Genomic DNA, 26,418 nt, shown 5'->3' on the forward strand with positions numbered 1-26,418 from the left:
CAGGTCTTCCTGACTCCTACACTGGTGCTTTATGCACCGTACCACCTAACTGCCCCTGCCTAGTTAGAATACTCCACCTTCTAATGCAGATCAATAACTGATCTTCAATCTATTGTCTTAGAGAGGTGTCTGGGCCACCAACAGATTAAGTAATTTGCCTAGAATCTCATAGCTAATATGTAGAAGGATGATATGATCATATATTTAGAGCCAGAAAGGACCTCAGAGGCACAACACCTTTGTTTCACAGATGAAGAAATTGAGACCCAGAGAGGCTGTGACTTGCTCAAAGTGTCTAAGCCAGGAACTGAATCTAGCTCCTCTGACTCCAAATTGTGTAGTCTTCCCTGTGGCACATGTTATGTGTCAAAGATAGTAAGACTTGAACTCAGAATTTGAACTTTCCTACTCCAACTGACCCCGGGGTCCTTTCACTCCTCTAGCCCTCCTTTTTATCATCTCATCTAAAAAATGAGGTTGGACTCAAATCTAAGTTCCCTCCCAGTTGTAAGGTTCTATAATTCTAGATATTCAGTAGTAATTAATGACTGGTTGGCAGAAGGTGGATTTGTTTTTACAGTAGCTTAGTTGATAAATCATCAAATAAAATGAGGGCTTAGTAAATACCTTGACTTCCTAAAATTTCTGTTTTCATTTTATATCTATAAGGATGACAGAAAAATAATACTTAAGTTGTTAGATGACTTCTTAAAAACCTGATTATATCTTTTTTAACAAGATTTTTCTGACACAAAGGGAATGTTTTGTTGATCTTTTGCTGCTAAGTTTTTTTTTGTTTATTTATTTTGTTTTGATTAAAGGGGCCATCCCTTAAGTAACTTAAAGAAGCCTATTCATTGAATGGGTGTGTCTCTCTCAAAGTGAGAATGTGATAAGACCTTAGCCTAAAAGGGCCAGGGTCTCACATTGCAATCTGGGTCACCTCCAGTCATCCTGATGAATATCAGGCCACTGGACCCAGATGGCACAGGAGGAGAAAGTGAAGTTGGTGACCTTGCCCAGCCCTCCCTCACTCAAATCAAAGTCAACTGCAAGTCATGTCATCATCTTGATGTCATGGTCCTCTTCAAGAGTGAAGGACAAAACCCAATTTCTAAGTTAAGGTCATCAACCCCTAGAATGATTCTCTAACAGAAGAGTCTATAAACATCATGATAAGCTGATGGAAGAGATATTTGTGGACCATGGGGACTTGGGAACAACGTTCCTCAAATCACATCCTGCAGTGCATTTGCTTTGGTTTGCTTAACAAACATGGAGACTTTCTAACATCAATAGCCAAAGGCTATAAAAATCAAAATAGATTGTAACCCTTAAGAAAGATGTCCAATTCAGCATTAGCACAGACACCCCAAAACAAATAGAATGATTTAAGAACTATTTTGTTAGTAAACAGCACTTTCATGTTTTCCAAGATTGCCTTTCTCATTAAGACAATGACATAGATTAATGACAACAAATCATCAGGTCTAGGAAGGAAATTCAATTATGAATCCCCAGACCTTTATACAGATCTCACTCTTCATCTCTCTCTGTCTCTCTTTCTCTCTGTGTCTCCCTCTCTTTCTCTCTCTTCTTCCCTTCCTCCCCTTTCTTACAGGAAATTGACTGAACTGTTGGGATTTAAAGCATTGGCAATCTAATCCCTTACATGTATGGCGAAGAGAGTATAATTCAACTCAACAAGCATTGAATATGCAACTACTCTGTACTAGACTCTAGACCCAAGTATTCTATCATTCCTGCCAAACTGAGGGCTTACTATATTATTTGCTATGTTCTATTATGTGTATGTATTAGATGCTATCTCCCATATATACATGTATATCTCAAACATTTCATACATGCATGTATATGTATAATATGCTATTATACTATGTATATGTATTAGATGCTATCTCCCATACACACATGTATATCTCAAACATTTCATACATGCATGTATATGTATAATAAGCTATTATACTATGTATATGTATTAGATGCTATCTCAGGGGTTCCCAAAATGTAGGTTATTCAAGGAAAGCACTGCAGCAAGAGGAAATGAAGTCTACGGAGCCCAGCAGCACAGTCAGGAGGATCTGTGTAAATTGTTCTTGGCATGTTGTTCTTATATGGTAAATTTATAGCTGGAGCAGACCTTCAAGGTCATTTAGTCAGACCCCTTAGCTTATAGACAAGGAAACTCAGACCAAGAGGAGTTATGTGATTTGCCCCAGGTCACATAAGGCAGTAAGTACAAGAGCTGGAACTGGAACCTGGGTAACAGTATCAGAGCTGGAAGAGACCTTAAAACATTATTTTACAAAAGAGGAAAACAAAGGTCCAGGGAGAAATGAAACAACTTCCTCAAGGTTACCCAAATAATACGTGCCACAGCCAGGATCCAAACCCTGTTCTCTGACACAAAAGCCTTTGGACTTCCCACTGAATCACACTGTCTCCCAGAAACACACCTGTACTCAGGCAGACAGTATTGTCTAAGCAATGCCTAAGCTTGTGTCTTATTTGCTTACAAATAATCATACTTAGAGGTGTCTTTCAAGGAGAAAAAGATCATACACTCTATTTACATAAAATACATACTCCTGCCTTAATTATTGAACACCAATATTGTTTTTTGTTCTTCCGTTTGAAGGGGAATCAGACATCCACGAGTGATGTCCTGACTCTCACAAAGTGCGATCTGGATTGAAGTGAGGCAGGTTTGTACAAAGGCATCAGCCCCACTCTCTCTTTTAGAATCATGGAAGTCTAGTGGCAAGAAAAAAGTTAGGACATCTGACAATAGCCCAGAAAACAGTGAATGACCTTGGCCTAAGCTCTAAGGGCTCTGTGGCATCTGCTTCAGGCACCTTCGTGGCTGTGTGAACAAATTACTCTCCCCTGTCCATTCCATGGGGGGACATCTTCACATCCCCCTAATTCACCCATGGGTCAGAAGCCTGTTTAGTCTACCTGCCGAGGCAGTTTTACTGGGTGTGGCCACTGTACATGCTACAGCTTTTTGGAGCCACAGGTGAGAGTTGAGTTCCAGGTAGATACCAAAGTAGATGAACACCCCTGAAAGACGCTTTGTAAGTCCTCTTACCAGAGGTGCTAGTATACCCATATGCCCCATATACCCCAAACATGGCAACATGGCACAGTGCCAGGCCTGGAGTCAAGAAGAATCATCTTTGTGAGTTCAAAACTGGTCCCACACACTTACAAGCTGTATGACCCTATGCAAGTCACTTCACCCTGTTTGCCTCAGTTGCCTCATCTGTAAAATGAGCTGGAGAAGGAAATGGCAAACCCCTCCAGTATCTTTACCAAGAAAACCCCAGATGAGAAGATTAGGACACAACTGAAATAACTGAACAAACACTAATATAATAAGGTGGTTGATCAAGAAGCAGCAACTTCAAGCTAAGCTAGTAATCATCATCCAGAAAAGACTCACACTTAATATTTTGTTCTTGTACCCCAAGGTCAAGAGCATTTGGCAACTTAGGAGAAGTCAAAGACACTTCTGCAGTTACAGTTTAACTGATGTGAACCAAATCCAATCCAGCACAACTATCTAACTAGCCGATTCACTCATCCAAAGGCCATAGTCTAAAACCTAACTACCACCTGATTGTGAGCAGGCAAGGGTGGCTTAAGCTCCAGCCTTTTAGTTTACAAGGGCTTTGAAGGCTACCTCCCCCTCCCCCACCTCCATCATTCTGATTTTCCAAGAATGAAAAAGGCTTCAAAGCCTTTTAAACTGAGTCAAAGGTCTAGGGGTGATAGCTGGATGCCGTGAGTCCCGTTCCCAGGGGATGAATTAAATCGAAAGTAATCAGGCCAACCAAAAGAGCCTGCTCTCTGGGGCAGGGACCAGAACAGCCCTGAGAGGTAGTAAAATATTATTGCATGACCCCTCTGAAGCTGCTCAGGGCAAGGCCTCTTGGTACAAGAGAGACCTTCAATGATAATAAATGATTTCACTCTGCTATTTTCCTTATCCTCTGAGGTAGAAATGTTTACTGTTTTGCCAAGGAGAATGGAATGGGGCCTATTATTCATTAGCACTTATAAAGCACTGTATCTTTTTAAGGAGTTGACAGTCACGAATCCCATTCCTCTTTCTATAACAAGGAATCCACAGACCCCTGGTCCATGAACAGATTTCAGGGGGCCTGTAAAGTTGGATGGGAAATAAAAATTGCCTTTTTCACAAATCTAATTGAAATTTAGCATTTCCTTCAAGGATGAATGGTAGGAAACAAATGTGATTCTGAAAAGGGGGCTCATAGTTTTCATCAAGCTGCCAAAGGAGTTTGCAGCACGAACACGGTGAGGCACCATAATCTATGAGGAGCACAACTTTGATTTTCTCCCAAGGTTAATGGGAGAACTTTGACTTTTAAGTGACTCAGCTGCAATGCTCAGGGTAAAACTTGCTCACAAATACTGAGTTTGCACATCCTGATCTGACTCAACATGCAGCCTAGCCTGTCTTTGCTGGATTTCTGCTTCTATTTCCCAAAGGGTTTTCTAAGCTCAGCAAAGCTTCTTTTTTTCCATGAAGGACACTTTAATCTCTTATAATTAATGGAGCCCAGGCAAGGATCCTGAGTTTTACAGTTCCATCATGCAAATTTCACAAAGCAAGCAGTGAAGCATTTGCCTTTCCACCTCTGCCTATTCTCTTCATGTCTTTAGAGAGAAGCCGATCTACTTGTCCATATGGACCACTGTTCCCTTTTAAAAATCAGGAAATTTGACATCCCTCTAACCCCTCACCTAGGTACGGGGGCTGGATTCCTGAAGCTGATGGTTTCCCTACAGGAAAAACTACAGGAGATGATCTCATCCCTATGTCACAGAGTCCTGAAGGCACATCAGTGACTTCTCACTTTGAGGTTTGCTATTAGAATAACACTTTTTTAAAATGTCTAGGAATAACCCCACCTCTTTGAAAATCCAACATCTATGCCCTACAATAGTTTTAACCACTGGGTACAAAGAGCATGAATTGAATAGGGACATTTTTTTGAAATCCCTAAACACAATGACAAAGCATTCTAACACCAGTGGAATGCCAGCAAATAGTTGTGGGGGTTGAAAAGAGGTTGTTTTGTTTTTTTTGTTTCCATTTTGCAGAAGAAAATCATAAAGCATTGTGGAAAACTTTAGCACAATGTACAGGTTTCTCCCTGCCTTCAGGATTTATGTCACCTAATTATATATTGGCTGGCTTGCCATAGCTTAGAAGTTCTGAACCTGTGATCTGTGAATTTGTTCACTTGTTTTCCAATATTCATGTAACTGTATTTCAATATAATTGGCAATATACTTAGCAATTCTATGTTTATTTTATGCACTTAAAGGCATTATTGTGAAAAGGAATCCATAGGGATTCCTTTACAAGATTGCCAAAGGGATCCGTGACACAAAAATGGGTACGAACTCTTGCCATAGCCAAAAAGTCACATTGCGTCTCAAGTTGCCAACGTACCACTGATGAAGTGAGGACCCTAATTAAGTCTGCATTCTGAGGGTTAATAAGGCCAAATAAAGAGGGAAAATAAAATATCTGGACCTGAAGCTTCTTGTCAAGGATATCTACAAGGAATAAACTCCTGTAAACAGAGAATAAGAGATCATGCTTTCTGAGAAATTAAAGATAAGGCGAAGGTTAGGCCACAGTTATCACTCAAGTGTGAATTACAAAAGTGTTGGCAGCCTGTAGAGAGGACATCTTAAATGAAAAGTTGCTAGCTTTACTATAAATTATTAGCAGACATGAGCATTTCTGGTATCACATATGGATTGAACCATTGGTCATTTCCTCCTACAATTTCAATGAAATATGGCTAGAGCCCAGAACAAGCTGAGGCTTGCAAAAAAATTATGTGTGTGTACATATATATATATATAAAATATGTGTATATAGGCTTTTAAACTACATTCAGAAGAAGATGAACAAGAAGAATGAGACCATTGCTTAGGGAATAAATATGCTCATGGTAATGAAAAATACTGACAAGGTAGAACTCTCAATTCCTATGGTATTTTACTTCCATTTTCTCTAATAAGGAGAATAATTTTCAAACTAAAACAGGCAATATGAAAAGGAAAATAAAGCCCAGTACTGAGAGAAGTTATGAAAAGAGGACCTAAGAGAACTATAGAACTAGAAACAAAATAAGTGCTCAACAACTGGGGAAGAACTAAATAAATTGGGGCACGTGAATCTAATGGAATAATGATGCCCTGGGCTGATTCTACCCCCCATCAACATCTGCCAGGAGCCCCAGATATAACCGTAACAGGTAAGGAGCCTTCTGTGTGCCACCTGGGCCAGAGGTGGAAAGGGGCAGAGACGAAGTAAAGGACTCAGCAAGGACACATTCCATAGCATAATTCAAAGAAAAGGAGAAGTTGTGGCCAGATAATTGTTGGCTTAGTATCTGAGCCAAAGAGTAAAAGGAGACCTTACTTGAGATAGGAAGGCAATAACAGCAGGCATGAGAAGGATAAGAAGCCAGATACCAATGCATAGATTCCTTGGGAAACGTGTAGGAAAGCAGGTAACAAGAAAGCCACAAGAAGCTATAAGAGATGTAGTTCTTGCCTTGAATACCTAAGGTGCTTAATAAATTCCTGCCAAATTAAATTGAATTGAACTGAGAAAAAAAACCAGAGTGAAGGAAAAATAGAGCAGAAATAAAGAAAGTAAATGAGCCCAGGAGAGCAACAACAGCTGAGGATATAGTTTGGTTTGGTCAGCACGCTTCCTGTGGAGGCATCTTTTATGCTGGGGAGGGGGTCTCCCACAGTTCCTTTTACCTCAGGCTTCACAGAATAAAACATGTAGTTAAATTTAATATGAAGAAATTTATTATGGATAAATATTGAGGCTTATGCTTGGGTTCAAAAAATCAATAAGTAAAGGATAAGGAAGGTATGGCTAGGTTATAAATTCATCTGAAAAACAATAATGGGTATGGGTCAAGAGTGTGTTCAGTGGTCAAGAAAGTGATACTTGGGTCGAAGCGAGAGCCATAGGGTCCAGGACAAGGAAATCCCACCATACTTTGCCCTGATCAGACCCCATGAGAGCTATTTTGCTTAAGTTCCAGATGTAACATTTCAGGAACTGTAAAACTGATCTGGAGAGTGTTACAAGGAGGGAAATTAGGAGAATGAATAGCCTTGAGCTGATGCTACAAAAAAAGGATGTGAAGAAAGGTGATATCTAGTATAGAGAAGAAAAAAACCAGTCAAGACAAGACAGCCTCTTCAAATATTTGAAAGACTGTTATGTGCAAGAGGAATCCGACTATTTCTGCCTGGCTCTGGAGGACCAGACCAGCAGTAGTGGGTAAAAAAAAAAAAAAAAAAAAAAGGCAATTTGATCCTGATGTCAGGAAAGCATCCTAACAATTGGAAATGAGCTATCTCAGGAAGGAGCAGGTTCTCCCTTACTTGAAGTCTTTAAGGAAAATGTGTTTAATCAGTTGTCATGTATGCTGGAGGAGGGATTCTTGTACAAAGTACAAGGGAGACGAGTTGGTGTTTGAGGTCACTTCAACCCCGACGTTCAGGGTCATTCTGTGATGCCAAACAAGTAGCAGTTACCTAACTAAGGGAGCACAGATACAGGTGAGTGGACAGCTGAAAGCTGCCCTGCAGATAGCAGAGATACAATAGATGTGTGTTGCTCATCTGCCACCATAACTATTTGAAAACAGTTTGGATAAGTCTCTATAAACTAGAGAATAGAAAGGTCCAACACCAGGAGGAGGAGCAGGAACAATAATAATTGTGACGGTAATAAAAGCTAACACTTATAAAGTGCTTTAAGATTTACAAAGGTTTACTCCATCTATCTATCTATCTATCTGTCTATCTATCTATCTACCTGTCTGTCTGTCTATCTATCGATAGCTATTTGTTACCTCATTTAATCCTGATGAGAACTCTATAAGATAGGTGCTATTATTATCTTCAATTTACAAATGGAGAGACTGAGGCACAGAGGGTAAGTGGTTTTTCACTCAGCTATTAAGTTTCTGAGAGAGGATTTGAACTTAGGTCTTCCTGTCTCCAAGTCCCACACTCTATCCATTTAAACGCATATCCACAGTGCCACATAGTGATATGACAAGCTAAGCATGCTGAAAAAGTAGAGTTGAACACAGAATCTTCTAGACTTAGAGAGAGAAAGTCTTATAAAGAATTTGGTGCTCTGGAGAACTCCACTCCTCAGTGGCTAATGCTCCACTCAGATTATCTTTTCAGTGTCTCCCTCATTGTCAATGAACCTTTGTGTTCTAAAGAATAGTATCTTTCCATAGGATTTTATTCATCTCCCTCTTTCTCAGGAAATCAGAATATTAGACAAAGCTTGTGGGATTGTTGGGATGAGTCCCTGATAAATACCAGCCTCTATCAGTCAGATTAGAATCCTGTCCAAGGGGGCCGTTCAGTACAAGGAGGAAAGGGGCTGTGCTCTCTCATCCTTCAGGATGGTGACCTGTCTGGAATAGCATGACTTTGTGAGGAAAATAGTTATGACAAGGCTGAAGCTGGAGAAGAAACAAGGCTCTCTAAATCCTTAGTCTTTTTCTCAAAGGGCTGGACTAAATCTGTGAAACTCGGAAGGGAAGAACCAGAGGCAATAGGAGGAAATTCCAGGTAACCAGATTGGAACTTGACAAGACAAGTCACTCAACTGTCCTGGGCCTCTGTTTCCTCATCTGTAAAATCAGGGGATTGGATTTAATGGTTTCTAAATTTCTTCTAATTGTAAATTTGGGATTCTAGCATCCTAGGGAGAAGAACTTTCATGAAATCAGAACTACACAATCACAAAATGATTGTACTTGAACTTGAGCTTCCTCTCACTGGAATTATTCAATCCAAAATGAAGAGCCTGCCTGGTAGCGAGGTCACAGAGGGGATTCCTTCCTCTAAATCTCTTCCACCTCAGTGATTCTACCATCCTCCAACTGCTATTCAGTTGTTTGTGTAGATTGGTGCTGTGTTTTAATCAAATATTAAGCTCTCCCCCTGAGATAGCTCTATTACACTGGCATGCTCCCATTAGTGCATCCCACTACTTCCAAGTTTGCTGGTTCCTTGGAGATAGAAGACACAGGTGGGGAATGCTTCTTATTATTTTCTTTGCTAGGCCTCCCCCAAGAAAACCTGATTTTTTTTTTAATGCCCAAAATTACCTGTAATTTCCTGGTGTGTTTAAGCATGTGCCTCCATTCTGGCAGCTCATTGGTGTCCCAGCATAAATCTGACATTCATTGACATCCACTGAGCAGAGAGGGCCCTGAGTTCATAGAAAGATTAAATTTGATCTCCAGCAGGGATTAAGGGAAGGCTTTAGTGTGCCAAAATCAATCTTGCGTCACAGTACTTTCAAAGACCTGCCCTCACCGACACAGGCTCAAAGCAATGGCCCTCGCACTGTGGACAGGGATCATGTGTCAGTCCTTCCCATGAGCCCTCATCCTGCTATGGTAATAGACACCCCAGGATTTAGGAACTAGGAAGGTGAGCAGACAAAGACTGAGAAAAGAAGCAGCAGCTGTTGTATACACTAAGAACTTTCTCAGAAACCAAGGCAAGGTGTGGGACAGAATGGGGAAGACAAAGGAGGTTTTCTTCTAATCTTTTCCAGGTTCAATAACTTTACATTAATGCAGATGGAAATACCATGACCTCTAAAGCATCTTTTATTTACATGGACACAATTGCCCTTGATATTTCTTGGTAATTCAGTGAGTTATCTAATCATATTTTTCTTTGTTTTCATTCTGGATGAAAACTAGAATCAGCTCCAGTGACAGAGCAGCACAGTTCTAGGAACACCCAGCTGAGGACTAAACATGTCCTAATCATTCTGGGGACATATTGCTTCTGGCTCTCTATGTACTGTTTGGGTAAGAAGAAACACAGTGACTCACCTTCCAGTTTGGGGGACAGAGACAGAAGAAGGACTCGAGAAGGTTGAGGCAGGTCCCACCATTCTGACAGGGGTTGCTGCTACATCCTTGGCTTTCAACTGCCTGAATGAAGCATAGGGATGACAGGAAGACTGAGACATGGCCACCAGCAGGATGCCCAGACAGGCACTGACTCTTTTTCCTAGAAAATTTTTTTTCTAGGATTTTAGTACATTCACCCCAATTCTTCCTCAATTAGTTCTCTCTTCATCCCACTGAATTATATTAACAATTTCACAGTGCTCTGACATTCAAATGCAATCCACAGCTGGGAGCAGATTCTCATCCTAGTCTCTAAAAAAGCACAGCTCATCTAAGGAAATAAATATTTAGACATCAAGAATAAATGGGAATTTTCATCTAAGCGGCCTCAATTAGGGCATTCATTGATCACAGAAGTTATTGTTGGACCAAGGGAACAAATGAAAATTCCTCATAAGCATTTCCATATTATTCCTATCCTTCATACTGCAGGGCATATGAAATCTGATCAGCCACTGCTGCTACCCTCCTTCGGTTAAGCTTCCTGGACTCTTTTCATTCCAAACTTCTTGGAATAAAATGTATCTGATTTACATACATTCTCCACTTCACTGGTCAAGTGATTTCATTTTGTTAAAAACAGGGCTCACCTTTGCCCAGCTAATCTGTAGGAGTCTTTCTGAGTGCTAAATATCAGTTCTTAAGCCTAAGACCTATAGCAGCTTTGGATTCATAAGAAACTTCTAAAGATATGGCAAGTGATTCACCCAGGGAAATATTCTACTGTTTAATCAAATTGCCTAACCGTACTTCCATTAAAGGAGTAGGGAGAAGCAGACCCAAGAGAAAGAAGGAGAAGGGGAGAATTATTCTTTGGCTGTTCTCTTAAATTTCCTTGAAAGGTTATTTGTTCTACCAGCAAAGCTTCATCTAGATATAAGCAGAAATCTATTGGGTTGAACACTTTGGTTTTAATTCCAAACTGCAAAAAATGGGGCATGTGCTCAACTTTTCTCCAGAAACTTGAAAGCGGAGATGAAATACTGTGTTAGCATACATACATATATACATATGTATATATACACATATACACGTATGTATATGTGTACGAACGGATGTATAGTTTAGTGAACTACACTAAAAATTTTGGTGTCATTTTAAGTTTTGGTAGCTTAAAACTGAACTAAGACTTTGTTTTACACCCTGCATACGACTCTTGAGGTTTCCAGAGATTCATAAATATTACCTCATTTGAATCTCACAAAAACCCCTATGAGGCAGCTACTACAGGCATCACTGTCTCCATTTTACAAATGAGCAAACTGCAGCTTACAGAAGTTAAATATCTTGCCTGTGGTCATGCAGTCAGTAAGTGTCAAAGTCAAGATTCGACCCCATCTTACTAATTCTATCCCCCCTTCTATCCATGCAACATAGTCTCTTCTAATAAGATTATGGATAGAATAAACACAGAATTGTTCACCAAATACCAGCATTTCAGAAGCAGACAGTAGCCCTTTTAGTTTGAAAGAGACAGATTTCATGCAATTAGAAGTTCTACTTTACACAGTAAGCAGTATATTTCTAGGATGCATTGTTGCTTCTTCACCTCTAACCTCCATATACCCCATAAGTGGTACCAGTTGAAAACTTAGATAGACTCATGGATAAGAGACCTATAAGAGGTTATTAAGAATGTTTTGGATAAGGATGTTTTGGAATACATTCTTATCCTCTGAGGTCTATGTCAAGTAGGATAATTATGGCCTCCAAAATACAGGTTGGATGAGCCATGAAGCTCATCCACTGTGGAAAATCTTATGTTCCTGAGTCCCCTGAGCCATAACGTCATTCATAATCAAGCCCTAATGTGACATAGTGAGTCTGTCCCCTGACACCAGTTTTAGCAAGGATGCTATTGTGTTTTCAGAGCAAAACAAAAACTTTTGTGTTTAATACACGATACTTACTTGCTGTAATCTTACAACTTTCTTCTCAAGATCCACAAGCTGTCCAGAAAAACAGGAAAATAAAAGTATTTTAGACATAAATTACCTGTTCACAGTTCATAGACCTCTATCAAACACATATTTTGTTAAAATCATGAACTCAATTTAATTGCAGTTATTAATGTCTACTTAACAAGCAATTATGCTAGACACATAACAGAAGACATAAATTTCAGTAAGATATAGTCCTTTTCCCATGAAAGAACTTTATTCCCTACTAAGGGATAACATAAACACAGCAAGGAAACATAAGTGCCTTAGAATTACAAAACAAAGTAGTCTAGGTAGAAGGGTTGTTATCTATGGGAGGCGGTACATGGAATACGTTTGGGGGGAAGGAGTTGAGTTGTATTTTAAAGGACAGATAGGCATTCAACAGATGAAATGGGGAAAACATTGTAGACATAAATAATGCAGTAACCAAATTTATAGAAGCAATCTGTCCAAAGTATGTCTGGACTGGGAATAGTAAAGCTTCGTTGAGATATGGTAGTGAAGTGTCAATGTACTAGATAAGGCTGGAAAGATGAGCTGAAACCACTAAGAATTGGTGGGATGAGACCTAGAGTTGTACTGTGGCTCTAGAGAGGTATACCTTATTCAAAAGAAACAGGATTTATAAAAGGGAGAGGGGCAGCCCCGTATATTAAAAAGGTGTACTCATATTGGGAAATCCAAGACCTGGAAGGAGAGAGCATGAGGCAGAAAGAGTATGTGGCCAATGGTTAAAGGAGGAATTAGTGATTTTATTAAACAAGAATATTACAGACCTCCTGGACAGAAAGAGAAATAGAAGACGAGTCTGGCAAACATAACAAGCATAGCACAGAGACATGATAAAGTGATAGTGGGGGAGGGGGGACTTTAACTATATAGACATCTTCAGGAGCTCTCTCTCCATCAAAAGCAGAATAAAAAACAATGCTTTGACTTGACTTGATGATAGTATCATTCTTCAAAAACATGGAAGAAATATTAAAGGGAAATTCTACTCAGAAAGAACTAGTTGATGGGGTCCTTGAAGGAAAATAAATACTCTCTCCCAGAGTTTGTGATAGAGAAGGAGACGTAATCTAGACTTCATCTGAAATCTACCCTAGATTTAAGGAAAAGTAGATTTCAAATTATATAGAGGGAAGATTAGTAAGAATTTGCTGTGTAAAGCATAAAGACACAAAAGAAAACAATTCCAATAAGGAGGGAAAATGGGATTTATCCAAACAGACTGATGTGGATGCACAGAAAAATGATCAACCAACTTAGATCTTAAAAACAAATATGTGAAAGATAGAATTCAAGCCAGGTAACAGATGACAGATACAAAAGTATGGTCTTAAAATTCTGTCGAGAATTCTGAATACGACACTAAGCTAGGGCTGGCTGATGAGAAAGATAAACAAAAAGAGGGTTTTAAAAGCTATATTGGGGGGGGGATGGAGGATCAAAGAAGGGACAGAACCTTTGCTTGGGATGGATGAAATAATGACAATTGGCAATAAGAAAGAGCAGAACTGTTCAATTCATATTTTGTGGTTGGTTTGGTTTTTGTTTTGTTTTTTTGTCTTAAAAGGAGAATTACCTTTGTCCTGGAAATGACAGCATAAAAATGACTGACTTGATAACCAAGATAAGTAGGAGAAAGTAAAAGGAGGCCCTAGCTGCCCCTGGTGAAGTCAAGTAAGCTGATTCAAAGGAACGATAACTGGAGGACCTTACATACCTCAAGCAAGTGTATTTTATTTGCCGAGCAATGATCAGTGATGTTTGAAAAATCATGGAAAAGGGAAGACACATTACAAAACTGAATAAGGACCAATGTCTCAATTTTAAAAAAAAGGTAAGAAGACAAAGCTGAAAACTGTAGGTTAGAGAATTTTATTTCATTTCTTGGGAAAATTCCAGGAAGGAACATTAAAGAGATGGTTAGCAAACATCTAGAAAGCGAAGCCACTGCACAGAGCACGTGTGCCTTCATCAAGGTCATGCCAGACTAACTTCATTTCCTTTTCTGATAGGACTTCTAAGCTGGCAGCTAAGGGGACTACTATGTAACACGCTACTTAGATTGCAGCCAAGCTTTTGACAAAGTATTTCATGCTACTTTTGCAGAGAAAATGGAGAGTGATGGATTAGATGAGAAGACAGTTAGATGGATTCAGAAGTGGAGGGACAGCTAGACTCACAGAGTGCTTGTGAATGAGTCACTGTCAGTGTGGCAGCAGATCTCCAGAGGAGGACCCCAGGGAGCTGTGATGGGCCTCATACCTTTTGCCATTTTTCTAAGTAACTCGGATAAAGGCATAGATGGAAGGTTCATCAAATGTGGAGATGACACAAAATTGTTCTTTGTATCTCCAACACATAGCACAGTGCCTGGCACACAGTAAGTACCTAACAAATGCTTATTAATTAATTGACAATAGTTAACAAACTGATTTGATAGTATCAAGATTCAAGGATTCTAACAGGTTAGGGTATTGGGCTACATAGCCTAGTAAGATGAAATTTAATAGGGTTAAGTATAAAGCCTTACATTTCAGTACAAAAAAAAAATCACCTTTAGGAGTATAAAGGGGGAGGCATGAATAGATGACAGATGTTCAGAAGAAGATCTGGGGATTTTAGTGAACCCCAAACTCAATAGGAGTCAGGAGTCACTCAATGTGATATGGCAGCCCAAAAAGCCAACACAATTTGGAGCAGCATTTAAAGGGGCAAAGCTTCCAAAAACAAGAAGGTGATCATCCCATCATACTCTACCCTCATCATACTTTATCTGGAAGGGGCCACTTGCAGTCATCTTGTTCTATATCTAGCCACCAGACCCAGATGGCTCCAGAGGAGAAAGTGAGGCTGGTGACTCTGCACAGCCCTGCTTCAGTTAAATACGATTCACTTGCAAGTCATGGCATCATATTCCTCATGTCATGGTCCTTTTCGAGAATGAAGGACAAACAACAACTTTATCTGGAATGTTTTGTCTAGTTTTGAGCACTACAGTTTAATAAGAACGGCTATCCCCAGATTATATGGGTCTGAAATGTTATACCAATGAGTTTGAACTTTAAGTTTTAGCAGGTATTAAGAAGTGACTAAAGGGTTTGTTAGCAGAGGAATGATGTGACCAGATCCGTGTGTAAACTAATATTATTCTAATAGTGGTAGATTAGAATTGGGAAAGAGTGGAGGTAGGAAGGCTTGCTAGGAAGCTATGGAAATATTCCAGGCAGGCAAGAAAGAAACTGGAACTGGGGTAGGGCAATGATAAGAGAGAAAGAATTGGATACGAGTAATCTTTTAGATGTAGGACTGGCAGTAATTAGTGGGAGATTAGTAGTAGTAATCTATGAGAGATTAAGGGAAGCGTAAAGATCAATAATATCAAGTGTTAGAATATAGAGGACGGGCTGAACGAACCAAATGACTTTCTTTACTTTCAAACTCTCTGTATGACTATCTTTAACTAGAGGATATTTTCATCTCATTCTTCCTTTTACTCTTCTACTATCTATATATTCCCACTTTTCTACCTTACACATCCTAGAAGTGAAGCAAGATCCTGTGAAAAGTGGAATACTGACTAGCTGGCTCTTCTTCTTCACCTTGGACTTCCCTAATCACCAGTCTCCATAGATGTTCGGGAATCTCCACGTCTCTAAGATTAATAACCCATCGGATAATCCGTCAGATAATTGTTGGCAAGATTAGAACCAGACCATTACATGCAGCAGGCCCCAATCAGAGATTCCATGTTATTTTCACACCTACTTCACTTTGTAGATGGAGCCCTCAGTCAACGGTGCCCAGATTTTTATGCCTTTGGCTCAGTAAGGCTCACAATTAAATGAAGACCAAAACTAATCATCCCCACTTTAAGGGAATTACTCACAGCCTTGATTTAAGGGGAAGTGCCACTTACTGAAAGGAAGGAGATGTCGGACTCACCTGGTTACTGATGTAAGTGATTTGATACGAAACATTGTGAAGAAGACCAATGCCACCTCTTTTTAATTCTGCAATATTGTTCTTGTTTGTTTGGATCTATTATGAAAGAAAAAATATGCATGCTGAAATCTCTGGGAAAAATCATTCATGTGCAACAAGGACTTTATTACATACTAACAAAAATAGGAATAGTCCATTACTTTAAGTACTAAGGTCTTGTATTTTATTATTTATGTCATGCAGAATAATATCATGCATCATGAAAAATAAGTGAAAATAGCCATGATGTAGTTTTACATGATTTCATTAGTGTGTTATTTTCAATAACACACTAAATGACTTTACCACAAAATATTCCTATAATATCAATACCAGCATAGGTCAATAAGTGACTGGAATGCTTACAACAGTTGGTGAGGAGACTGTGACAGGGAACAAAATAAATTAAATTATATCTGCCACATTCTACTCGTGTATCACTTCCTTCCCCCACCCCCAATCTCTGCTACTACTGGATGTTTCCATTCCGGCTGAATTTTTGCCCACTCTAGGGCTCTATCATATGTTTGTGAACTATGGGCTATACCTGACTTCCCTGGCCTATATAATATTGCTCAGCCTTCTGGAACTGCAACTCTAGTTACCAGCTCCTTCCTACCCCATTTTTGAAGTATACTCTCATCCCTTCCTCCCATTCACCATGGCCATAGCAAAAGTTCAAGGAAAAAATTACCTGACTTAAGCATTCTCCAAGATCTTCTTCATTGATTTTAATTTTCCCCTGGGTTCCAGTCCTAAACTCAATACTTTGGGCAGATCCAGTAACAAACACTAAGTTGCCCCTCTCTGAGGACATACGAGGCCTGTTACCAAACCAGGGAAAATATCATTAGGTTGTAGATTTGTCATAAACTACCTCCAGCAGCAAAGCATCCCACTGAAGTCCTAAGAAACTGTACTAATCCTCATTCCAGTTACCTGCCTATACAACAAATCACATGAAATTATTTTCCCCAGATTCCTCACCAATTACCCACTTCTTTGCAACTATTCTCCAGCAAAATCCTCCAGAGAGTAGCTGAATTTCAAGAGGGATTAGTTCATTTGCAACTTAACTGATGGAATATTGACAGATTAGGAGATATGTTCACATTTCAATTGAGGATATTATAAAAGTTAGTGCTCTCACACATTTTACACAGGGTATTTCTTTTGCTTCTCTGTTATCCTTAAGCTGAATGTTGCATTCTGCCTTGGTTTGTCCAGATAGGTATGAAATTTGACAAGGGGTGATCCTAACTTACTCGCAAAAAAGGGTAATTCAAGTACTTACAGTTGCTGGTAGTCAGCATTTCTTCTTTGCCGAAGCAGTTCATGTTGCCCAGAGTCACCACCTAATCCTATATGTATCAATAAAAAAACCAAAAGGGAAAAATGGGGAACTGGCCAAGACATGCTCCTCGCCAGCCCTCCTGAGAGGGTCTGCTAAGTCAGACTGAGCCTGTTCTCCAGCAGGATGAATGTGACTGAGTTTAGAGGGCAGCAAGCTTGACAAATGTACTTTGCCCTGTGGAGCCACAACCTTTTCACGGTTCTTCTTCTCCCTGAGATCTACACTACTCTAGCTTTCCCGAGAGAGGTAAATGATCTTAGATCTAAACGGGTACTCTTCAACTTTCAAGAGGTCAAAATCTACCTTTAAGTGGTGCATGATTTAATTATTATCTTTTTGACCTTTGCAATAGAGGAAAACTACTTTAGAAGAAGCTAGTGGAAATTACCCAGAAAAAAATGAACACAGGAAGAGGCTCTCTTAATGAATTTGGTCATGTTTTGATCTCAGTGACCAAGGGAACTGGGAAGACAAAAATGTTGAGATCAATATAAGAAAGATAATCCGGGATTTTTTTCGTTATTACCTATGTTACAACCTATTTTTCCTTATCATGAAAACTCAGTAGCTGAAGGAGGGGGAGGTAGCTTGTGTGAGGCAGTTCAAATAACTGCAATTAACTGGACTGACCCCCATTCTCCTTCAGACCCTCTTGGAGATAATTCAGGACTTTGAACCCAAAAACCTTGGGGATAACACAGTCCATTCATCTTCTAGTCCAGGCTCTAAAGACAACATTGAGGAAAGCAATCACTGTGATGGAGGGGTCTGCTCTTTTGTCATCACTAACACCAGTTGCAACCACCATCCTGGGAAGCAACCTCTCCATGGAAATAGAACCTAGAAGCTGCTTCTTTGGGTAACATCCTTGCCTCCTGGGCAGCTAACTGAGAGTTAATAAATAATAAAGTTCTCACCACCAGGGTCAGTCCTTGGTCCTGACAAACAGTTCGACATCAGAAACAGATATGATTATCTGAAGAATTAAAGAAGATGAATTACAACCTGCTTTGCCTCAAAGTCCTCAGGACCATGAAGCTTTATAGCTGAAACCAATAGGTATTGTCATTTCCAATAAAATGTGAGTTGCTTGTTCCTCTTTTTGTATACCTAGCAATTTGCATGTAGAAAATATTGCATGTAGTAAATTCTTTTTCATTCATTATTCATTCATTCATTCATTCATTCATTCATTCATTCATTCATTCATTCACTGAAGTTAGGTCCAAACATCCTGCTTCTTTCTACCTCCTTATCTTTACTACATCTGACCTGCCTCTCTTTTCTTATTCTCCAAAAAAGTCCATTATTTTATTTTAAAAAAAAAAATCTCATGTCACCTCCATGAAGCCTTTCCTGACAATCCCAGCTCTCAATTATCTTTTTTTTTTTTTTTTTGTGAAACCCTAAAATTACCCAGTACCTTAGTATTGGCTATGGGGATAGCAGATAGGCAAATTAAGTGTATCTCCTGAGTCAACTTGCACAAAATAGTTGGGTGCTTATTCTGACAGGACCTTTGTTCACTTGCCTCAGAGGAGTTAGTGCTATAATCCCTTGTCTTTCCTCAATACATCTCCATTTCCAATGGAGAGTCCCAAAGTGTCAAAAAGGGCTGTATGAGGAAGGAAGCTGCAACGCGAAGACAGCAAGAACAGTTAGTGTGTCAAAAAAGAGAGAAATCTTCCCTCTTTAGGACAGTCACTCTACATGACAGCAGAGAGAATATGATTAACAAGAGATAAGACAGAAAAGTGCAGCTGTATCTGTCACAGAAGACAGGCCCTTGTCCTGGCAAGGAATTTAAGCCTCAAACTTGTTTGGATTTGCAACTATTTAATCAAATGTGATTTAGACTATTTTTTCACATTTTTGTTTTTCTTATGGTTTTTCCCATTTGTTTTAATTCTTCTATGCAACATGACCAATGTGAAAATGTGTTTAATAGGAATGTACGTGTAGAGCCCATATAAGATTGTATGTCATCTTGGAGAGGGAGGAGGAAGAGAGGAGGAGAAAATTTGGAACTTATGGAAGTGATTGTTGAAAACTAAAAGCAAATAAATTAATAAATTAGGAAAAAAATTGTTATCTTCTCTTTTCTCCAGACAGTTAGTGGATTTTGAGGGTGGATTTTAAAGCTTCCAATACACACATCTCAAATATTAAATGCAAAACTAATTTCATTAAAACAAATAATCCAGGTATCAGATTATATGGGTTTGGGATTTTTATTTTTGTAGTCATGATTATTTAACCTATGCCATGATTCAACATTTTGTGTTCTAAACAGTATGGCTTAACAAATGGAATGTTGGAGGCAGAGTCAGGACCACCCAAATTCAAATCCTACCTTGGACATCTACTAGTCACCTAGCCAGACCTTTCTGAATCTTTTTTCATTCATAAAACAAGGATAAAAATTGAGCCTTGTAGTAGTAGCTACTGGATTTGGTTGTGGTGAGGCTCAAAGTTACAAACCATGTAAAGTTCTTTCCAAAACTTAGAGCATTATAAAATTCTTCAGTAATTATTGTCTCCTCAACAAAACTAGCATGTGTTAAGTACTCGATATCTGTTGATTTGATTTTTAAATCTTCAAAATTTCATAGCCATACCTGCAATGGACCTAAGAAATAATCGTGTAAGATCGTTGTGGAGAATTCTACATAAAATTCAAGCAAAGGATCTAAGATTATTACAGAAATCACAACAAAGCTATTGGTTCAAAACATGTGACAACACAGATTTTATTTTTCTCAAAGTTATGAGACCCCAGAAATTATTTTTCAATCAGTTAAGAATCAATCACGTGGCAACTTGGCTTTTCTTTTCTTTTTTTTCTTGTTTATTATTTAATTATGTATGCATTTTTTTGTTAAAGAAATAAAATGCTCAAATGAGAAAGTGACATTGTTAGTTCTAGAATAAGTTAGTATGTGTCTTAATGGATTTTATCTTTTTTTTTTGTTTCCTATCTAGTATTTTTCCCCAGTTACACGTAATAAAAAAATTTTTAACATGTTTTTAAAAGTTTGAGTTTCAAATTCTCCACTCCTCCCTCCCTACCCCACCCCCTCACTGAGAAGACAATCTATTTGAGCAATTTACCTTTTCAATAAAATTTCCAGGAAATGTGAGCTGGAGGAGGGGGAGGGAAGGAGAAAGAGAAAGAGAAAGAAGGGATTAGTTTATACTAAGCTCTTACTTGTGCCAGGTACAGTTCTAAGTGTTTTACAAATATTATCTAACCTGATCCTCTTAACAACCCTTTATAGTAAGGTGTACTATGATCTCCACTTTGTAGCTGAGAAAACTGAGAGTAAGTGAGCCCAGGGTCACCAACTAGTAAGAATCAGGGTCTACATTTAAACTCGGCTCTTCTTAACTCCAAGACTCTGTCCTCTGTACCATCTAGCTTGTCTGATGGCACCTCTTAAAGATTCCTGAGACCTACCCTTTCTACAAAAGCAGCAGGAAAGGTCCCTTGAATGATTTCAATCTGTCCTTCATCACCTGAAATAGGATTTTCCTGTTTTAGCAAAAGGTATACAAAAGAGGTAAAGGCAGTTACTCTGCTACTGGATTAATCAGACAACTCCTGATTTAGGAAGGAAGGAAGGAAGGAAGGAAGGAAGGAAGGAAGGAAGGAAGGAAGGAAGGAAGGAAGGAAGGAAGGAAGGAAGGAAGGAAGGAAGGAATGAGATAAAAGTTTCACATCCAGCTCACTGAGACCATTCCAGCTAAAATCAATAGTCAAGTCAGAAGTCTCATCATTTGAGGGTTAGGGGCAAGGTGGGCAGCTATGAAAGCAAATTTCTATTTCCACAGCATCACGATGGATACTGTCTGATTGGTTCATCCAGTTTCATCCACAAAATACAAACACTGACTTGACTATGAAGAGACAGCTACTTTCAAAGATCCAAGACTGGCCCATCTAGACTGCAGGCGCAGACAACGATGCCGTCCACATGTCTGAGGCATTTCTTCTGACTCCCTTCAAACCCTATTCCCCCATCCCCCACAAGCACACAACAATTTTATAAACATTGGTTAAATGCAAGGCGCTGGGCTTTGCGCCCAGGATACAAATAAACCAAAAGCTTGCTTTCTCTATAACCCCTCGGTCACCACTCCCATTGGTTACCACTACACCTTGGCATTATTCTTAGCTTTGAAAATAGGCAGAGATTTTTGGTAGTTGGAGTCAGGGCAAAAACAGCCTCTTGGTGGCTGTGAGGTTCACAATAGAGGCAAGCAGGGTCTGTACGAGGCCCCCTTCTTACTAGAAAATGAATTCCAAGAAAGGGTGGGTGGCTTAGTCAGCAACTTCATTTTTATTTTGCCAGAGCCCTGGGGTCCTTGCTGTGGAATAAAGGGAATTTAGAATTGCTGCTGTATTCTTATTACTCCCTTTCTGGAGCCTTTCTTCTTTTATATAAAAGATATATAAAATATTTTCTGATGAGTAATCTAAATATTTCCCTTTGCAGTTTCCCACTGATCATCAACATCTGGAAATAATCCTTCAAGCTAACTCTTAAAAACACAGTGATGGCCATTAGGATATTTTCCCCTTTAAACTTAAGCACTTCATTTTCTGATTCTTTTATAATTTGCAGTAATTCTAATAGGATTGTGCTTAATTAAAACAACATTTTTTTAAAAAATTTGTCCAAAGTATCACCTAGTACCCAACCCTATCTGTATCCAGATTCATATAGAAAATAGTATTGAATGAATGATTATACTCACCATACAGCCTGCCCAGGATAGAGCTTCTGGAGGGAAATCTAATCCAATTCAATCCACATCAATCAAATCTAGCAAGCTGTTAGAAAGAACCCCTGATGCACAGGACACTGTGCTAAATCCTGGAAATACAAAGATAAAAGCATTCCATCCCTCAAGTAGCCTACAAGCTACTTTGGGAGCTTTATGTGAGTGTGTGTGTGTGTGTGTGTCTATGTGTGTATGTGTGTGTGAGATACAACACATAAACAGATAAGTACAAAAACCCCACCCAAAAGCTACTCCCCAACTTGGTACTCAAAGATTTGAAGGTCTGGGGGGACTTGGCAAGGGAAGTGGCAGCAATTTCCAGGTTCTAGGCTTCTCTGTGAATCCACACTCCTAGAACTAAAAAGCATGAGCCTTCACTTGTAAGACTACTTTCAATATTCAGCCAGGAGATATACTAGCTTAAAACAAAAGTATTTATGAAGATGACATAGTAAGAATTATAACTGAAAATCATTCCCACTCCCATATATTTAATGTACCCTTTCCCACAAATATATTCAGCCTCCATGGTTAGAGTGTCCCCTGACAGTGAGACACCCAGGTAGGAAGTAATGTGGCCAAGGCACCTCACACCTCCAGGACAGCAGGGACCTGATACTTTTTCTCTACTCATAATATCTTTACAAGTTTTTACTGGGGAGCCATCATTCAGCTGGGCTTCATGGGTCTGGTCCTCTCTTAGTTCAACTCCTGCCTTCCAGAACTTGTTGCCTCATGTCCATAGTCAGCTCTTTTCTCTGCTGCCTGGGGTTTACATGAACCTTTGAACCTTCAAAGTCCCAAACCAGAACTATGTGAAGCTGCTTTCTCTGACTGTTTCTCTCTGCAGTATCTTCAAATATTGTAGGAGTTAGAGGTGCAGAGGACACTTACAACAGAGGTGTCAGACTCACAGCTCAATGGCATGAAATAGCCAGAAAACTCCCCAGGTGCTCCTGGAACCAGATTAACAAAATATAATAAAATAGGTAATGTTAATTTGTGGCTTTCTAAGTCAACATGCAATCAGTGTTTCTATTTGAGTTTGACTCCACTGCTCTACAAAGCTACAGTCTGCCTTGCCTGTGCCACAACTGATTGAGCTGGGGAAGAAATGAATTGTCAGGGACCTATTTGCCTTCATAGACATGCACACACTAATTTGACAGGGAAAATAATATTATCAATCTTGAGCATCAGAAAAGGCATCCAGCAGGAATTTGTACAGCTTTTAATGAAGGTAGGGATTCTATGAGGTGGAAGTTAGGAGACAGTATGTGCATTCCAGGAGGCATTTGGGTGGCCTAATGGATACAGTGCCAGACCTGGAGCCAGGAGGACCCAAGTTCAAATCCAGCCTTAGACGTTCAGCAGCTGTATGACCCAGGGCAGTCACTTAACTTTGTTTGTCCCAGTTTCCTCATCTGTAAAATGAGCTAGAAAAGGAAACAGCAGATCACTTCAGTATCTCTGCCAAGAAAACTCCAAATGGAGGCACTAAGAAATGGACATGACTGAAATGACTGAATGACTGCATGTGCATTCTAGACATTGGAGGAAGACTATTCAAAGGTGGGCAAGAAAGGGCCAAATTCAGGTAACAGTAGGAGGGAAGTAAGACCAAAATGCAGAGTGAGTGGAGCAGAATAATGTGAGATACAGGCAAGCAGGAGTCAAATTGTAAAGAGCTTCAAATACCCAAGAAAGGAGTTTGTATTTTATGCTAGAGGCAAGATAAAAATTTGTGGGCAATTTGTTCTTTAGGACTTTTATAACTATTATAGGAGATAGATTGGAGAAAGGATAGACTCGAATGCGACAGACTAATTGGAAGGCTGTTACAACAGTCCAGATGAGCAGTAGTATGAGGCTGAACTAGGGTGGTGGGAGCATGAATGGGAGATAGAAGATAGATGTGGGATACATTATAGAAGTAGAAAAACTGAGACTTGGCAACTTAGCAGTTAGAGAGGGCAATTTCAGTTGAGTGATGAGGTCAGAAGTCAGACAGCAATGGGATGGAAGTAAGAGAAAAGAAAATGGAAGCAATGTGTGTAGATGGATTTTTCAAGGAATTGGGACCAAAGGAGAGAAGAGAAATACGATAATATTTTGAGGAGATGGTAGGGTTAATTGAAAGGGGAGACCTGGGTGTGTTTGTAGGCTGTAGAGAAAGAAGAATGATTGAAAGGCAAGCACTTGAGCTGGGAAGAAACAGAACTTGTGATTGCATCGGTGTGGGGAACTCTTGATCAAAGAGCTCCCTTTCCCCAATGCAGATTGGTACCTGTTCTCTTAGTCTTAAAAAAGTTGTCTGGGACCACTGAGAAGTTATGTTACTTACCCAGGGTCATGTAGATAGTATGCGGTATTGGAGAGATAAAGTATCTATCTACCTATCTACCTATCTATACATATATGTATGTTTTATATATATATGTATATATATACACATATATATGCATACATGTATGTGGGTATGTGTGTATGCACCCCCCCCACATGTATGTGTACATCTACATAAAACCAAAATATAATTCTGGCAAGGTAATATATAACAAAGGGTTTGACAGTATATTGAAGGAAACAGTTTTAGATGTGTGTGCATGTATATGTATGTGTACATGTACAGATATTTAGGTATATATACATACAGACCCATATATGTATATATATATGTATATGTATGTGTATTTTTTTAAAGGAAAGATATATCTGTACATCTCTCCAAAGCAATTCAAAGTCAAGAAGCAAGAATAATCATACGAGTTAGTCAAGAAATACTTTGGAGGGCAGGGGGTGGCGCCAAGCTGATCACTGAGGAAGAGAAGAGGATTTGGCACTTGAGGGCAAAGGGGCAAAAGCAAGGTTAAGAAGAACAACATCTCAGTGCAGGCTGGGCAGAAGCTGTAGGAAGGACTTTGATCGGGATGATACAGGGACCTTGTTAAGAAGTAATAAAAGATCATTACAGTGGCATTAGTTGATTGAGAATTTGGATTATCAGACCAAGACACTGACTCTGCAGGGAACAAGGGGAATCCTTCTTGAGCAGAGAGTTGGAAAGAAAGCAGGGTCTGTAATGAACTAATGAAGTAGACTACAACTGGAGAAATTGAAAAGGGCATATTTATTATAGTCTAGGCACCTTCTTCATAGGGGTGTTGTGAGGACTGAAGCAAATAACTTATGTGAAGGGCTTTTATCAACCTTAAAGCACTACACAAAAGCTAGCCATTATCTAAGCATGAGGTGATAAGAGCCAGGACTATAAAATGAGAATCACTTTATTAGAGATATGTGGATGCTTTCCAAGAGTTTAGATAAGGAAGCTTTAATATCAACAGACATTAACTACAAACTACAGTTAACTTCAAATAAGCCTGAAAATTTAAATTAAGTAGCTGAGAATTTTGGAAAAGTGGTAGCTGAAGTGGGAGGTCAACCTACGTTCAAGGTGAGAAGAGTGGTCTGTAGCCTGAGAAAGCAGGGAAGTTGTAAAAGGCACAAGCCCCCTGGTTGATCTGGGCTAGGCTAATGTAGGATTCAGGTCCTGGAAGCTGGTAAAGGCATCTCTTCTATTGCTGGCCATTCCTGAGAACAGGACTTGAGCAGCTTTCACAGTGATAACAATAGTTGGATCCTCCCCAGGGAAGACAGTGTCCTTAAAGACAGGGGTCAAGGACTGACCCTTCTTCCCAGTATCTTTACTCTCTCCACTCCCCAATCACCATAAAAGTTTTACATTAGGTTTCCTTTTACTATTCATCTGATAGATGTAGAGGAATTTCAAGATAGGAGGTGGCATAAAACCCAAACAACCAAAAACCCCAATAACTCATAGAAAGCAGACAGTGAGTCTGAAGTCAACAAAACGAACATAGTGCACAGCTTCCTTCCACTTTCCCCGTCTCCTCCCACATATATTACCCCCCCCCCCCCCCCCCCCCCCCCGCGGCTGCCAATAGTTTTCATTCCTGTAGATTGATAGGACATTTACTAAGCACTTACTGTGTGCCAGACACTGAACTAAGCTACAAGACACAAATACCAGCAGAAAGAAAAAAATCTTTGCCCTCAATTAGCTTACATTCTATGGAGGACAGCTTACATAAAGAGAGTTGAAGGTGGGGAGGAGTGGTAACTCCCCGCCCCCCATGAGGGCAAAGTGAAGTCCAGAGAGTCAGTAAAGAGGGGAGAAAGAAAAGAGATCGGTTGACGTGGTACTTCTTCAAATGGTGGTTCTGGAGAGGAACTTGCCATTCATAGGAAAGGCATCTTCCAAGGT

At 39.5% G+C, this 26,418-nt stretch overlaps 1 protein-coding gene across 1 annotated transcript in view; it reads right to left on the reverse strand.

Moving 5' to 3' along the window:
- Positions 1 to 17,496, reverse strand: part of CUBN (cubilin) — a 290,873-nt gene extending 273,377 nt beyond the window's left edge. The window contains exons 1-6 of the mRNA XM_072651627.1: positions 17,286 to 17,496; positions 16,686 to 16,815; positions 15,953 to 16,048; positions 11,969 to 12,007; positions 9,978 to 10,079; positions 9,237 to 9,340 (exon numbers count right to left, since the gene is read on the reverse strand). Of these exons, the coding sequence (XP_072507728.1) occupies positions 9,237 to 9,340; positions 9,978 to 10,079; positions 11,969 to 12,007; positions 15,953 to 16,048; positions 16,686 to 16,815; positions 17,286 to 17,407 (593 nt within the window). The 5' untranslated portion in view covers positions 17,408 to 17,496. The remainder of the gene's footprint in view (positions 1 to 9,236; positions 9,341 to 9,977; positions 10,080 to 11,968; positions 12,008 to 15,952; positions 16,049 to 16,685; positions 16,816 to 17,285) is intronic.
- Between the last annotated feature and the right edge of the window lie 8,922 nt (positions 17,497 to 26,418).

The sequence above is a fragment of the Notamacropus eugenii genome, chromosome 3 (assembly GCF_028372415.1).
Source record: "Notamacropus eugenii isolate mMacEug1 chromosome 3, mMacEug1.pri_v2, whole genome shotgun sequence".
Lineage (NCBI taxonomy): Eukaryota > Metazoa > Chordata > Mammalia > Diprotodontia > Macropodidae > Notamacropus > Notamacropus eugenii.